Here is a 15,532-nt window from a genome sequence, read left to right as displayed (position 1 = left end):
CTGGCCGTCCACGTCTACGTCCATGCACACGCAAACAGTCACGGGGTCTGGAGCCTATGCTGGCGAGTAGCGCGCGCAGAAGCTGTGTGCACACAAGTTCCTAGCCTAGACGAGTGTCAGGCACGCATGAAGGTTCGACGGGTACCAACATCGAAATGACGAGCTCACGTCACGAATGTGCACGGACCTGCTTCCGTTCGGTGCCTATTGAGATGAGAGCCAGCTCGTTCTTGGCGTAAAAAAAATGGCACTATGGCATCTATGCGTATCCTGGCACTCGTAGCTAATACACCGTTTGTGCTTCCTGCTATCGCGGTCCACAGTTTGAGTCTCGTTCAGATAGCCATCAGATTGACGCGAAAGGGTACTACGGGAATCACCAGCCGAGTGGGCCCGCCGTAGTGCAGTATGTCGATGGTCTCTTCAAACCTTCGCAGACCCAGGATAAGACAAGTTAGCTGGAATGTAAGAAAATAAGTGAGAGTACTTACAGCAATCTCAATACCGATAGACCTCCCTGCGGCAACTTACACACTGAGGTGGAGAATCAAAAGTACTGTAATCTCTCCGCAGCACTTCACCAGGCTCTGCCAGGCCGTCGGCAGGTCGCGATGTGAGACGAGCGTCTAGGTATCAATGCGACGGATCGACAAAATCCCTGCGAGGGTTGATGCAGGCTCCTAGAACCAGCCTTCAGCTTCACTATCATGTTCTTGCTCCTACATCCTAGAGGCCAACTTCACTTTATTTGCGAAATATAATCACGTGTTATATCTTAATATAGTAAGGCAAGAGTAGCCAACGAAGAGTTCCCTCCCAAGTTCACCATAAAGATGCAAATGCTCATATCTAGTCATTTTGATGCAAACATCTCTCTGTCCCGAACTCAATTTCTATTTTTGTGGGCTCCCTCTTGTGCCTGGCCTCTACATGACCATTCTATAGCGATGGGCATCGACACCGACCCATGCCGTTTGCTACCGCTTCGCAAGCACTTTCTGTCACAGCAGCATTCGCGCATCAGCATACGAGGGCTTCTGACACCCGGACACCCGAAGGATGAGGCATAGACCCCAGAAATCTTGGCCTCACTAAGGAGCAGCATATGATATGACTGCTCGACGCGACAAGGCAGGAGCATAGTGCGTGTCGACGGAACGCACGCATGACAAATGGGGTTGGATGACTCTGGATTATCGGGCACTGCAGACGCGTCGCTAATCATTGTCCTTCACGCGCATGTCATGCTTAATGGGCTCTGATTCGACCAGGACGGTGTAGCAGTCAATATGCATATTGGTGCTGCGGCAAGCGGTGAAACACTGTCAGTAGCAACAAAGGTGACCTCCCTATAGTTTCTTCCGCTGAGACCTTCACCCCATGTACGCGCCCCCGTTGACGTCGATGGACTGACCGGTAATGAAGTGCGCCTCCGGCTTGACAAGATACGAGACCACGCTGGCTATGACGTCCGGACCAACTTCTGGGCTGTCGAGTGGAATGCCCAAAATCTGTGCGGGTAGATGGATTTGGTTAGTATGCCGCATGACACGATGGAGTCTCGGACGTACCGCCTTGACAGTGGCGCCAGGGCGTCCTCCATAGCTCGTATCCGTCGCCAACGTGGCTTGGTGGCGCAGCATACATTAGCATGAATGTCCCTTTGCAAATGCAAGGGGCGGCGCACTCATCGCAGACGTGATCACACCAGGGCAGTATGCATTGACGGTGATGTTATGCTCCGCCAACTCTAGTGCTGTCCATTGTTTCTTCTCGCCTGAGTGCGCAGGTCATTTTCCGATCGAGATGGTGCTTACCGAGTGATTGCGTGATCCCTCTGATGCCGAACTTCGTGGCACAATAAGCAGACAGCTGCTGGGCACCTAAACTTTATCAGTGTGGTGCTTAGAAGGTCATGTGAGGGTTCTTGCCTCTCTTCCCACACAAGGACGATGCACCTAGACATATGATTGAGTCCGTTTGGCACAGCGCATACACAAATGCAGTGGGTTCGCACCGAGTATCCTGCCACCCCGTTTTTGCTTGATCATCTGTAGTGCAGCGTATTTGTAACACAGCATGGTACCCCTCAGGTTGACAGCAATTGTGTTGTCCCAAGTTTCCACGTTCACTTTGGGAGGAATAGGTCATCACCACGATAGAGCAGAAAGGGGGCGCGGACACACTTTCGACAAGGGAGGATGTAGGCGCCACACCTGCGTTGGCTACCATCTACAAGCCCCGAATACAATGAGCCCGCCAGCAATGGGCGAGAATGGCGGCGGCACGTACAATGTCGACGCTTCCGAGGGCTGCCGCCGTCCGATCTACCAGAGTCTTGACGTCCACTTCGACGGAAACGTCACCCGGGATTGTGATCGCCCTTCTGCCCTTGGCCTGTATCTCTTCCGCGACACGCGCGAGATTGTCGACGTTGCCTGGCACGTCGTTCAAGGCGACATCTATGCCGTCATCTGCCAGTCTGAGTGCGATCGCTCTGCCGATGCCCTGCGCAGCCCCAGTGACGATCGCGACGCGCTGATATTCAGACATTCTCGGGAGCAGATGAAGGGCAAGACGGAAGCTCGCAGACGATGGGATTGTTGGAGCGGACGGGGGCTTCTGGCGGACTTTTATCCAAACATCGTGTCGTTCTGACTGAGTACGTATTACTGTGACGGGTCCGGGATGACCGGGGCGAAACGCCACAAGTATGCAGCAGCGTGTCTTCCATAGTAAATGGTCACAATGGAATGCTGTCCTACATAAACGCAGGGTTCTGATGCATGTTTGCCTGGCGATCACCAGCATCTGTACTGTATTGAGGGCCATGGACCCACGAGAGCGGATCAATCAGAGTCTAGACTGGCGCCCGCGGTGTAGATCACGGTACTGGGAAGTGATGTTCTTTATCAGCCTCATGGCTTCTGCTTCGGGAGGGCCGACCGCAATGCTGTTTACGCGGTTAGCACACACGTAGTGTCAACGAAGACGGTCTGGCTCTGCTGGATTCAGATTGAAAGGATGTCACCTAATGAGCCACGCGTATCTTAATTGCTAACTTCCAAGTCTAAACGCCTGAGACATATCGAATCAGATGCCGTACAATATCGCGGACGTTGCGGTGCGAGGATACCTCGATCCGGTGATCGTGCAACACCCGAGCTGGACTCACCCAGGTGTGTCACAACAATCCGGACGCGTATGAACTTTGCGCGTCAGGGTATATATATATGATACGCACCGCAGAGCACGGCGAGACATGTGATGCGTCTCTTCTACACCGCGCGCTGGAGCAGTACCCAACACGTCCGTCGGTGCCCGTCCATAACCCAATACATGCGCGCACGATCTAGATGCGGGGGCCGCCGGGCGGCTTCTCCCGCAATTCTGAGATTTGAAAGCCGAGGCGAAGCGCTGGCCGTCCACATCCATGCACGCGCAAATTCAGTCACGAGGTCCGGAGCCTCTATTAGGTCTGCTGGCGGGCAGAGCGCGCGCAGAAGCCGTGCGTACACAAGTTCCTAGCCTAGACGAGTGTCAGGCACGCGCGAAGGTTCGACAGGTACCAACAGTTAAATGACGAGCTCACGTCACGAACATGTACGGGCTTGCTTCTATGTGGTGCCTGTCGAGATGAGCCAGTTCGTACTTTGCGTAACTGGGGCTATGGCGTCTATGCATGTCCTGACGCCTGTGGCGATCGCGGTGTTCAGCGCGGAAGTCGCGGAATGTGTATGAGAGCGCCGTTTGTGCTTCCTGCTCTCGCGGTCCGCGGTTTGAGTCTCGTTCAGATAGCCATACGATTGACACGGAGGGGTACTTCGGGAATAGTCAGTCGAGTGGGCCCACCGTAGTGCAGTATGTCGACGGTCCCTTCAATCCTTCGCAGACCCAGGATAATTGACAGGTTAGCTGTGATCGAGGAAGGGACATGAGAGTACTTACAGCCATCCCCATAACGATAGACCTACTTACACAGGTGGAGAATCAAACTGTAATCTCTCCGCAGCACGTCACCAGGCTCGCGATGTACTAATGCGATGGATCGACGAAGTCTTTGCGAGGGATGGACTGTTGGTTTTTGGGTACGTTCTCACATGGACGAGGCTCTGTGCCTCTGCCGTGCTCTGCAAGTAAGTATCGTTATTGCGGTAAGAAGATTGGCGCGCGCACCGGCACGTCGGCAACTAGGTGGCTTCAACTTGATGCCAGCTGGCAAGCTCACCTCAAGCTCGCCCCTCGCGGTTTTGTTGGGGACTACTGTGTAGAGCTGCGCAGCGCGCATTCGACGATCAACTGGCGAATCCAGTTGATTACGGATACACTCCTTGTGACAATCGACGTGTCACAAACCTAGAGCCACGAAGCAGAGTGCGTTCAATGTTGCAAGCTTTTGCAGTTTCCATACGCGATGTTTGCTGGTCTCTGATGGCCAGCGAGGTACTACTCGCCACTTTCTGCGGTGTAAGGTGACTGAGTGGATTGTATGCGTCTCACAGCACTGACGGTCTAGCAGTTGTCGAATGACAAAGGCGAAAGACCGATCGCGCGATCGCCCGCTGGGTGGATGCCAAGCCCATGGGCGCGGACGGCTAAACGCATCATCGAACAAGCAAGGATCCACAAATGCAAGCGAAGATGAGCTAGAAACACGGCTCACCTAGCGGCGCAGCTGGTGGAGTGGTGGTTATGCGACGCGGACATACACCGGCCTGGCAGTCGACATGGCTGGGCGAGTGCGTACAGTGATATAAGGACGTTGGCCGCGAGGTGGACGCAGCGAGACGACGGCACAAAACAGGCAGGAAGAGGAGCAAGGGCCTAGGCCCTCTGGTGAATAGACGCCTGTACGAGGACGATCGAGATAAACCACCAAAGTCAATCTGGCGACGTCATCGGTATCCTGGAGAAGCCGGGGATGCGCTCCTTCGCAGGGATTCGATTGGCCGGTGAGTGGGCAGCGTGGAGCGGGAAAGGGAGGCTGAACGGGGCGCCGGACAGGTAACGAGGCGATAGCAAGGATAGCGTGTTGTGGAGGGAGTTCTTGACGTCACTTCACCCTTCTTCGACGCTTCTGCGAACCCTGTCACATCTGAACACGCCAGGCCAGGTCCACTTGCTGCAGATGCCCGAAATGGGCGCGGGATCTGTACACGGGCGTGCCACCCTCTTTCTCTTCTTCTCCTCTCCGCAGCATCCTCTTCCCGACGCTTCCCCGCCCGCCTCGACCCTCTCTCCTTCCTCCTGCCCCCCTCCCTCCATCTGCGTGCCGATACCTTCGCCGGTCCTGCTCGCGCACGCCATGTCCCTCCCTGACCTCCACCGGTCTCGCAACATCGAACGCTATCGCGCACTCACATCCTCTAACACCGTCCCTGTCTCTCCCTTTACCTCCTCCGTCGGAAGCCGTCTACACAGCTTTGCTAGCTATGGGAGCACCCCATCATCATCAGCCGTACGTCTATTCAACCCGTCTTATTCGAGCTCACTCTCACGCAGCTGCACAGCTCGACTCACCGTATCTGGGCGCAGGCAGACCGCTCTCCATGGCCTCTCTCGGAACAGACGTGAGTCTCTTCTGTTACCTCCGTTTCGGGCACGAGAACAAAGCCTCGCTATTCGAAAAATGGCATGACGCCCTCGCATGTAAAGTTCGCATCAAACGCCGTCGTGTCGGTGCCTGCCAATCGCACGAAGGTCTCTTTGGTTAGATGCGAAAGTCACTTTAGGTTTTTGCTTCGCCCACGATGGTGACATATTCACGACCTCTGAGGTGCACGTCTCGTCCTCTTTATGGCCATGATATGATGTAGAACAGCACTCCAAGCCAGTTCCCATATCTATATTCCCAGACTGTACCCGCTTATCCAGCGCCTACTGGGCGTACACCCAAGTCAGCAGGTGCATATACACGCTTTGCATTCCGTTTTCTACGTTTCCTTCACGAACGGGACACTACGGCGCGAGCAGTCCATGGTTGTCTGGATAGGCAAGTACCTACCAGCTGTCGTGATCACGACCTGACTCAGTGATTCTGCTGCCCATCTGGGCTGTCCGCGGTCGCATGCTGGGAGCCTTAGTGCCGAGGTCATGACTTCTGGGGTCTATCCAAAGATAGTACAGCCCCCCATGCTATCGCTCAGCGTCTGGTCGATCACCATTGTTCCTATATGCACCCGCATAAGACGTCCGGACGCTGGTTGGATATTCTCTGGGGTCTGACCAGCGATGGGGGCTGAGTGCGCGCGGCCTCCTACTTCACTGTCCTTTACAATCTAGCACTGGGCGCCACGGACATTTCATGCTGACAGTTTGTGCCGCAGTTTCCGCTTTCCGCGGATCCTGATCAGTGGAATGCGTATGTCACGCCCGAGACCAAAGAGGCCGATGACGAGCTGCATCTGCCCGACGCCAGCGACAGACCCAATCACATCCAACACGGCGGTACCGTGATTAGCTGGCGTGGCTTTGTCAACATAGGCACCCTCGTCGTGCTCGTCGGCTCCCTACTGACTCTCTTGTGAGTCGTGCCTTCGAGAGACGTGGGCCCAGTCCTGACTCTTTTCCAGTGCCGGGTACCCAGTGATCAACTATGTGCAGAACGAACGAGCAGACAATCTTGGAGCGTACAGTATCGGAGGCATCAACGCGTCGGGCCAGGTCCCGAAGATCGCAGGAAACTTCGGCCTCATCGACGAGGACACGCCGGAGTCGGCCCTCACGAAGACGTCGTTGCACGATGGCTCACAGCTGACTCTTGTGTTCTCGGACGAGTTCAACACCCCTGGGCGGACGTTCTGGCCGGGCGACGATCCGTACTGGGAGGCGGTGGACCTCCACTACTGGGAGACGAACAACCTGGAGTGGTACGACCCGCTTGCGATCACGACGAACGACGGCGCGCTGGAGATTACGCTCTCACAGAAGCAGACGCACAATCTGAATTACCAGGGCGGGTTGATGAGCTCGTGGAACAAGTTCTGCTTCACGGGCGGGTACGTCGAGGCGAATGTGTCGCTCCCGGGGACGAACAACGCCGTCGGGCTATGGCCGGCCGTGTGGAGCATGGGCAACCTCGGGCGCGCGGGGTACGGCGCGTCGCTCGACGGGCTGTGGCCATACAGCTACGACGCGTGCGATGTCGGCACGGTGCAGAACCAGACGGTCAACGGGCAGCCGCACGCTGCGACCGTGGACGGCGACGCGGAGTACGGCGGCGTGCTGTCGTTCCTTCCCGGGCAGCGCTTGAGCCGCTGCACGTGCTCCGGACAGAGCCATCCAGGCCCGAAGCACAGTGACGGGACGTTCGTCGGGCGCGCGGCGCCGGAGATCGACATGTTCGAAGCGCAGATCACGGGGACGCCGCTGACGGGACAGGTGTCGCAGAGCGCGCAGTGGGCGGTGAGTCGCGCGCGTGCGTGTGTGTCTTCCTTGCGGGACAGGCGATGCTGACTGGCGCGTTTTGATCTCGGTTTCGATGTCGATATCGGATTGGTGCAGCCGTTTAACTACGGCTATCTGTGGTTCAACACGAGCGAGAACGAGATAATCCCGGACCCGACGATCTCGAAGCAGAACTCGTACATCGGCGGCGTGCTGCAGCAGGCGACGAGCGTGGTCACGGACACGAATCCGAACTGCTACGAGGGGGAGACGGGGTGCTACTCGATATACGGCTTCGAGTATGCGCCTGGGTTTGATGACGCGGTGAGTCGTCTGAGACTACTGTCATATGCGAAGGCGGGTGGGCTGACTCAGATGTGTGCGCGTGCTGGCAGTACATTACGTGGGTGTCGAATAACCAGGTTGCGTGGACGTTGAACGGCGCAGGGCTCGCTGCGGACTCGAGGGTCGAGATTTCGGCGCGGCCGGTGTCGCAAGAACCCATGGTACGTCTTCCGTCACTCCACTACCTGTCTGGCGAGGCTCACGCATTCGATTCTTGGACCGATAGTACCTGATCATGAACCTGGGCATGTCGTACAACTTCGGGCAGATCGACCTGGCGCAGATCCCGTTCCCGGTGCACCTGCGCGTGGACTACATCCGGGTGTACCAGCCGAGCAATGCGATCAACATCGGGTGCGACCCGCCGGACTTCCCGACGGCGGCGTACATCGAGCAGTACATGGAGGCGTACACGAATCCGAACTTGACGACGTGGGAGGGCGACTACGAGCAGGAGTGGCCGAAGAACTCGTTCCTCGGCCAGTGCTGAGCGGCGCACACGGACGACGAGTCGACCGACTCGGATGGCGCCTGACATCGACTATCTTACGCTCGCTATGCTATACGCTCGCTTATCCCCGCCACGCGCCTAGTGCTCACTATGTTGCTCTGTCGGCCTGTGCGACCGCCCGCCGATCGCCTGGACCCACCACACGCTATCTGCATTGTGAAAAGCTGTACCCGAGCCCTGTCGGCCCGTGTGATACCCTCTCTAGCGGCAGGGCTATCCTGCTCCCCCTGTCTCGTCGCTCTCACGCACGTGAGACGGACAGTGCCGTTGCCTACTGCGTACGGTAGCATACGGACACGGTGACGGACCATTGCATATCCATATCCATATCCATATCCATATCCATATCCAGATTCACATACTCGACGATAGACACTCTCCATTCTTACTGCACTCTCACAGCCCAATTCCCATTCTCGCTTGTCGCACATGCCTTCCCCGCATTCTATAGTTGTGCCCCTTGGCATATGCATGCGTACGTACACCATTCTCGTGCCCTCCCCCCTCCACCGTCACCTGGGCCTCCTCGCAATCTGATGTGTCTAGCTTCTCTTGTTTTGTGTATATTCTGTATCACCATTGACGGAGCTGTATAAGCAGCGCGCGGACTCGGCTCCGTCGTGTCATCCCGTACTTGCTATTCCACGTAGCGTTGTGTGGAACGCGAGCTTGACGTTCAAGTGAAATAGATCACGCTGAGACACTTAAGCTGATTTGTCGTGACTAAAGGAGAGCGACCTTCAGGAATTATCTGCGCTAGCTACGAGGTATGAGGTATGAGGGATTCCTACAAGAAGTCATCTCAAGTATGATGTACTGAGAAAGTCCTAGATTCCCACGAAAGCAACCACTACCGAAAGAGTCTGCATCATGACTTTAGCGCGAATACATAAACGACAATGCAGTTCCAGACAGAGTAGATAGGTAAATATAGTGAAGTACCATAGGGCATATTGTCATTGTCCGTCTTGGGATACGCTGGGAAGGAATGTGGTTGCGCGCTCGTTTGAATAGTCATAGCTAGTACATGACGAGGATGTCAGCAATACGATCAGAAGCCAAATATGAGACACACCTGGTGAAGTAGGTCTGATTTAACATTCGCTCCTGCCGTAACGCCTTTCCTCTTAAAAAAATTCGCCCGACCTCGTAGAAGCCACCAAAAGCCGGATGAGCCCCAGCTAGTACGAAGGCGAACTCGTATGTGGCTCCAATGAAATGGAACACTCTATCTCGCTTGTGGGGGAACATGGCCGCAATTAGCATCGTCGCAAGCACATGTAGAATGACGAATATCACGCCAGCTGCCCAAGACGACATCCATGCCATCATCCATACCCTTTCAGCGATGGTACTGTCCCGGGGCTCGAAGCTGGTCAGAGGATAGACGATGATGTAGGGGAGTGCTACTAGTTTCTGATATATCTTTCCAGTGGGATTGCGGCACTGCATGAAGGGCGTGTATCTGATACTGATATGAGGATGATGGCGTCGGGTAATTTCCATATCGACCTGCCAAGTTATGGGTCAATAAACGTGCGGTCATTCAGGGAAGCGACCTTGAAGACGTGGTCCCTTTCATCTTGAACAACAACAGGATCGAACCTGAACCTTCTCGTGATGTTGTCAGCTCGAACGACGAGTGTCTTTGGTGCTGCGTATGATTCCCCGGGCCCACAGGCCTCCAGTGAGAGGGACGCCAAAGTGTATTTGGGATCGAGGCAGAGGGACGCGCTCGTTTCATCGGCCCCATCCTGTTCATTCTCGCCCAACTTCTTTAATGTTCCAATAGCACCTGAAAACTGTGCACCTTCGCGGCGCTCAGCTTCCTCGAGAATCGCCGTGCGCAGGAGGTATTGGCATGGCCACTCTCCCATTATAGCGTTACAGAAGAGGTTGATGAGGGTCATCAAGGCGTATGGAGCAACGGAGAGCCCGTATGCAGCGTACCCATATCGACGTATCTGATCTCCTCGAGTCCTGTACAAGGTATAGAGGGCTGACGCAAGTTGGAATATTGCTATGCCCGCCTTCAGCCAGCTTCGGGACCTGCAGAGGTGGATGCCACTTATTTCACGGACGTTCGATTCCACGAGGTGAGTCAAATATGGTATGTCAATCTCCATGAGATTAGACGCCTTGACGCACTTGAGGGTATAACACTCGGGTACTCGAGCCTCTCCGAAAACCTCGAACTCTTCGGAATCGATATCTTCCATTTCGATTTCTGGGTCGTTTATTTCAATCGTTGCAAATGACGCTGTAGTGTCGCTGATATCTTGTGAGATTTGCAGTGAGAAAGGGAATTACGCGACTTACCTTCTGTCGACATCGGCGAACCCAGAAGGTAGCTGTACGGGAACAAGCTCTTCCCTATTCTCAGCGGGTTTCCATCCTTTGACGCGGGTCACCACGACCAAAGCGCGTACACGTAACGCGAGGGATACATCATCTATGGTGATACTGCCAACAAGCAATAGGACCGATCGCACGAGGCCGGCAAATGGGACGAGCAGCACGGTTATCCATATTGGCTGGATGTAGGCCTTGAATCTTCCGAAGCCTACGGGTATGTGTCTGCCGGTCATAGTCGTAGGGGTACTTGCAGCATAGGCGACGTAGTTTGTTACGTAGAATTGCACGAGTCCCCATATGATATTCAGATCTCGCTTACATTCTTTGGAAATCGGGAGCGGGAGGGGAATCGAGACCGCCGGCGATGCCAAGAGGATCAAGCATCCGGCGGAGAGGGTGAACAATACAGTCGTGAGAAACGGCATCAGTGAGAAGTATCTAGGCGACTTTGTCAAAGTGCGATAAATATGGTGGTAAGTTAGAATTAAATGCATACTCACCCTTGAAGTGTACTATGTGTTCTATGCCCACTTAGATGACGAGACGACATAACCTGTATATAAGGTCTCAGGGTCACCACAGCAAGTTGCTTGTCACACATCAAATCAATGACCATGCTAGTGCCTCAAAAATATGGCGGCATCCTGCGGCGACGTCCTGATGGTACAGGAGGGAATATAAAAGGATCAGTCAAGGCATCCCACCCGCGAATTCGGTCAAGAATTCGGTCAGTGTCAACAAAGAGTCAATGCAGGACCCACATGGTTGCGTATCTCCAGTGTCCCGCTGACGCACTAATCCTCATATGCAGATTCTAGCTCTTGCATATTCATGAATCTTCCTTGAATGAATGCGTCCGGCTTCGGATAACGACGCACATAAGTTTGCAGGTGTCTTGGTGCAGCGACGAGCGGACATGAACTGTTTTGTCATTAGCGAATGCATTCGTCCACCCTCGAACCAGACATAACGGCGGCTCAGACCAAGACACACACTATGTGTCAGTAGCAGTTCGGGCCTGTGGGCACCGTTTCAGTACGGATGAATCATCTGTAGAGGAGAACTGTGGTGCGGCGATTCCTGTCTACATGAGGCAGATGAACATTGTCCTGCATGCAAAGTACCCATTCAGTAAAACGCAGCAGTCGAGGACCGCATATGTGATAACTCCGGAACATGACAGAACATGACTCATGTGGAAACTGCGAAATTCATGCAAGAAGATTCCCAATCTGTCAAGGAGAAGTGTAATACTTATAGTGTGAACCCAAAATTTAAGACTAACATCTTCTATATGACCATTTAAGATTTGAAGGTTCGCCAGGTTCGAACCCGCTCCGAACCTGCCGAACTCGTTCAGAGGGTTCGGTCCAAGGTTCGGTCCGGTTCAGGCTAGTGGTATGTAGGTTCGGTTCAAGGTTCAGGGCAAGAGGCCCCTGAACCGAGCTAAACCGAACTTCGGAGACGCTAGTGGTTTAACATCTACTTCGTCATCCATATTCACTGGCATCTGAAGATTCTACAGTGTTCGCGGCCATCCATGAACCTCAACTGAGCAATTTTCTCGTCAATCATTTGAGCAAAGCAGAAGTTCATAATTTCAAATATATCATCATGTTATGTATGATGACAGAGATTGCCATAATCAACGTGGTCAATTTCAATTGCGTAACTGCGTGTTCGAGACTGCGATGCAGACATGCAGCAGATACAGCAAGGGAAAGATGTTGTGACAGCGAGGCGCAGATCTCGGGGAAGAGAAGGTAAGGATGATGACACAATGAAGCCGTACATTATATATACATCGCTAGACGCCAAACATCTAGCGAGGTGCTGGCGTGTAAAACGATGAAGCGGACAGATGCACTGATAAACATGAAGTGTTCTAAACGAAGCTGTATGTCAAGTGCATCAACAATATGTAGTACGAGAACACTCGGTCCTGCATCTTGACGGGGAGAAATAATCAGATATGCTTCTCTGCAGATGTTGCCACAGTGTTCAGCTTGGAACATCTGTTGACTTAGGCTTGTCATTAGTGCTGGTAAATTTCGACATAAGCATTACACAACGCACCGTCATTTCAACACCGATGAAACCCGCGATCGACCAAAAACATCCTTCCTACTTCGTAGAACCCTCCGAGGGCAGGAACACCAGTAATTACTATCACGCACAAGATGACCAGCCCAACCATTGTTTCTGACGGGATTCTAAACCATCCAAGATTGGCGTCCGCTTGACGAAGCTTCGAGAGAGCTGGCGAGTTTTGATATGGCGGTACAAATGCGAGACACTGACCGACAACCAACCAGGTCATCATCCATCCCCTCTGAGCAGCAGTACTACCATGCGCTTTGAAACCGGTGAGGGCGTAGGTGATGAGGTAAGGTAGTGGAATTAGGATGATCGCGAATGACATGGGGACACAGAAGCCAACAATTTTCTTGAAGAGGCGACCAAGTCCGTCCTCGATTGATGACTCCGCAGGATGCTGGTATGGATGATTGTTGATTGATGAGATTGAAAAGGTGTAGTGCGCATTCTTCCCAACGGACGAGGCATTTTGGCTGGTCTCTTCAGGGAGTGTCTTGAGCAACTGAAATCTTCTGGTGGTGTCGCCGACCTGGACAACGAGCAGCTCGCGCTTGGAGGAGTCACCACGATCAATATGGATACACTCCTTGGATAGGAATGCCAACGTGTATCCGCCTTTCTCGTCTGGCGTGCCAGCATCGTCTGGAGACTGGAAGCCCGAGTCTTCCAGCTTCTTCGTTACGCCAACCACTCCATCGATCTTGGCATCGGGTCGGCGGGCCGCTTCCGCGCAAACCCCAGTATTCAAAACGAACCGGCATGGCCATTGTCCTACGCAGGCGTTGCATACAAGGTTGACGACGGTCATAATGGCGTAGGGGATTACTGAAAGTCCGTAGGCAGCGTAACCGAATCGAGTGATCTGGTCTCCTCGAGTTTCGTAAAGTGCGATGGTGGCTGAAATCAGCTGTGCAATTGAGATCACCATCGGTAGCACAGAGCGGGCGCGTGCCAGATTGATCTTGCTGGTATCATCCACGCTAGAGCGCAGAAAGTCTCTGACTCGTTCCAGAACCGGAAGCGGCTTGAGATATAGAGCGGGGGAAGGGGTGTGATCGCGAGACGGACCGTCGTCGCGATGTTGGCTTGCAGGGAGGTCCTCAGTTATTTTGCGATACCTCCTCTACAGCAACAATGAAGTGATAGTTGAGTTGACGACGGCATGGTGTAGCCGAATTGATGCGAGGAAAATCCGTTAGACAGTATTCCCAAGTTGAACAAGTTGCGTACCTGTATATTGCTGACTAGCGAACGTGGTAAATCACCAATTGGTAAACGCATCAAGAGGTCAAGGACTGATTGGATAGCTGTGTTTTGACAGGCAAAGTAGAACCAGGAAACATCTGCCTGTACAGCGCGGAGACGATACCCTTGTGGCAACTCGATTTCCCCGACTATATTGTGCTTTTTGGGATCAACCCTTGTTGTCGGAAAGGGCGCATCTTCAACCTCAATATAGACGTGCGAGTTCATCGCGTCGCTGTCATCAAAGAGTTCAGCGGAGAAGTGGACATTGACGAGTCGGACATACCTGTCAGTAATGCGGCTGAGTTCGAGTTCCTCAGGGAGACGTACGCGAATGAGCTCCGGTTGACTCGACGGTTCCCAATCTGATGGATCTCGTGCAACCAGAAGGACGACACCAGATAATAATGCTATGGTTGTATCATCGAGTTTGAGAGGAGAGAGACTGCTCATGCCGGTGATAATGCACAGGGATCGGAGTAGACCCCGGTAAGGATAGATGATCGCAAATAGCTGTGGAATAGAGAGCCAATACTTGAGCTTGGGTACGTAAATAGCGGGATCCAGTGTTCCAATAACTGGGGGTGCGGTCGCAGCGTGCGCGATATAGTTGATGGCGAAGAATGAAAGCATGTTGCTTAAGATGTTGAGATCGTTCTGGCATTTTGAGGGTAGGATAGGCGGAGCGGTGAGTACTGGATATACGCAGGCAGCGCAAGCGATGCAGAAAATGAGGAAAGGATTGTGTCGATATGGCATAGCTGAATAACGGTGTCGATGATTAAGCATGCGTGGAGAGAGGGTTGCACAGGGTTGATACTATATATGAGTCGAGATAGAGTACGCAGCAGGAACACTCACAGATGCGAGGAATTACATCATAATCATACTACTTCCTGAGGCAGGCTGATTGACTGGTAGCAACACCACGACGCAAATGCCTTCCAAGCCACGATGCAGCACCGTCTCGCATAGCGAGAACTACCTGCGATCGTTATACACCCTGGATATCCAGTAGATTCAACATTGATGGGCTAACGACTCCAGCCTGGGACAGAAACGTGTACTGACAGTGTTCCATTTATTATTTGGTCATGTGCCTGTAAGGAGGCATTCGGTTGTTGTTCTCAATGGACGTAAAGACAAGAGTCTCACTCATGTTTGCCTCACCCATATCGCTAGGTATCCTGATGAAGAGCGGGGTGATCAAGAACAGAGGGTTTCCCGTCCGTCTGACATCGGCAAGCATATTGAGTGGAGTATGGTGGACGCCTGGAACAGGCATTCGAACTTACGGTCCATACCGTCAGGATCTCGATACCGAGGGCGTGAGATTATGAACACCAACTTCCTACATGAAAGCGGGACCGCGAATCTGCATGTTACCCTGAGCGGCGATCAGTAGCATGTTCTGACATAGATTAGCCGAGAAGAAAGCGTGTACCATGCCGTGTAATAGCTCACGGGTACCGTTCGGTACCAGTCCAAAAGCGTCGTCCGCATAATGAGATGTGCGAACACACTTCGGAATTCTACTGTCTGAGACTCCGTGAGTGCATCGACCATGACACATGGCAGAAAGACTAACCGGAC

General features: G+C 53.4%; 4 protein-coding genes across 4 annotated transcripts; 2 read left to right on the top strand and 2 right to left on the bottom strand.

The window, feature by feature from the left end:
• Positions 1-1,373: 1,373 nt before the first annotated feature.
• Positions 1,374-2,553, bottom strand: POSPLADRAFT_1035746 (hypothetical protein; the record flags this gene model as incomplete). The annotated part of the gene is made up of 7 exons (XM_024477103.1): positions 1,374-1,511; positions 1,572-1,627; positions 1,688-1,777; positions 1,818-1,883; positions 2,018-2,131; positions 2,187-2,232; positions 2,293-2,553. 7 exons carry the CDS (start codon positions 2,551-2,553, stop codon positions 1,374-1,376), a joined length of 771 nt encoding a protein of 256 aa, XP_024336267.1.
• Positions 2,554-5,750: 3,197 nt separating this feature from the next.
• Positions 5,751-8,221, top strand: POSPLADRAFT_1048792 (glycoside hydrolase family 16 protein; the record flags this gene model as incomplete). Its single annotated transcript, XM_024479594.1, has 6 exons — positions 5,751-5,753; positions 6,327-6,523; positions 6,573-7,404; positions 7,504-7,710; positions 7,782-7,892; positions 7,958-8,221. The coding sequence occupies 6 exons, from the start codon at positions 5,751-5,753 to the stop codon at positions 8,219-8,221; spliced, it is 1,614 nt and encodes a 537-aa protein (XP_024336266.1).
• A 2,336-nt stretch (positions 8,222-10,557) lies between these two features.
• On the bottom strand, positions 10,558-14,572 carry POSPLADRAFT_1150050 (hypothetical protein; the record flags this gene model as incomplete). The annotated part of the gene is made up of 7 exons (XM_024486373.1): positions 10,558-11,035; positions 11,098-11,150; positions 11,359-11,391; positions 11,591-11,615; positions 12,775-13,817; positions 13,925-14,174; positions 14,226-14,572. 7 exons carry the CDS (start codon positions 14,570-14,572, stop codon positions 10,558-10,560), a joined length of 2,229 nt encoding a protein of 742 aa, XP_024336265.1.
• On the top strand, positions 14,488-15,478 carry POSPLADRAFT_1041043 (hypothetical protein). The gene is made up of 5 exons (XM_024477840.1): positions 14,488-14,700; positions 14,801-14,942; positions 15,011-15,039; positions 15,095-15,326; positions 15,384-15,478. Exons 2-5 carry the CDS (start codon positions 14,877-14,879, stop codon positions 15,393-15,395), a joined length of 339 nt encoding a protein of 112 aa, XP_024336264.1. The 5' UTR covers positions 14,488-14,700; positions 14,801-14,876; the 3' UTR covers positions 15,396-15,478.
• Positions 15,479-15,532: the final 54 nt, after the last annotated feature.

Source organism: Postia placenta (assembly GCF_002117355.1).
Source record: "Postia placenta MAD-698-R-SB12 unplaced genomic scaffold POSPLAscaffold_12, whole genome shotgun sequence".
NCBI classification, from domain to species: Eukaryota; Fungi; Basidiomycota; class Agaricomycetes; order Polyporales; family Adustoporiaceae; genus Rhodonia; species Rhodonia placenta.
Note: the sequence above shows the minus strand (reverse complement) of the source record. Positions and strands in the feature narration are given on the sequence as shown.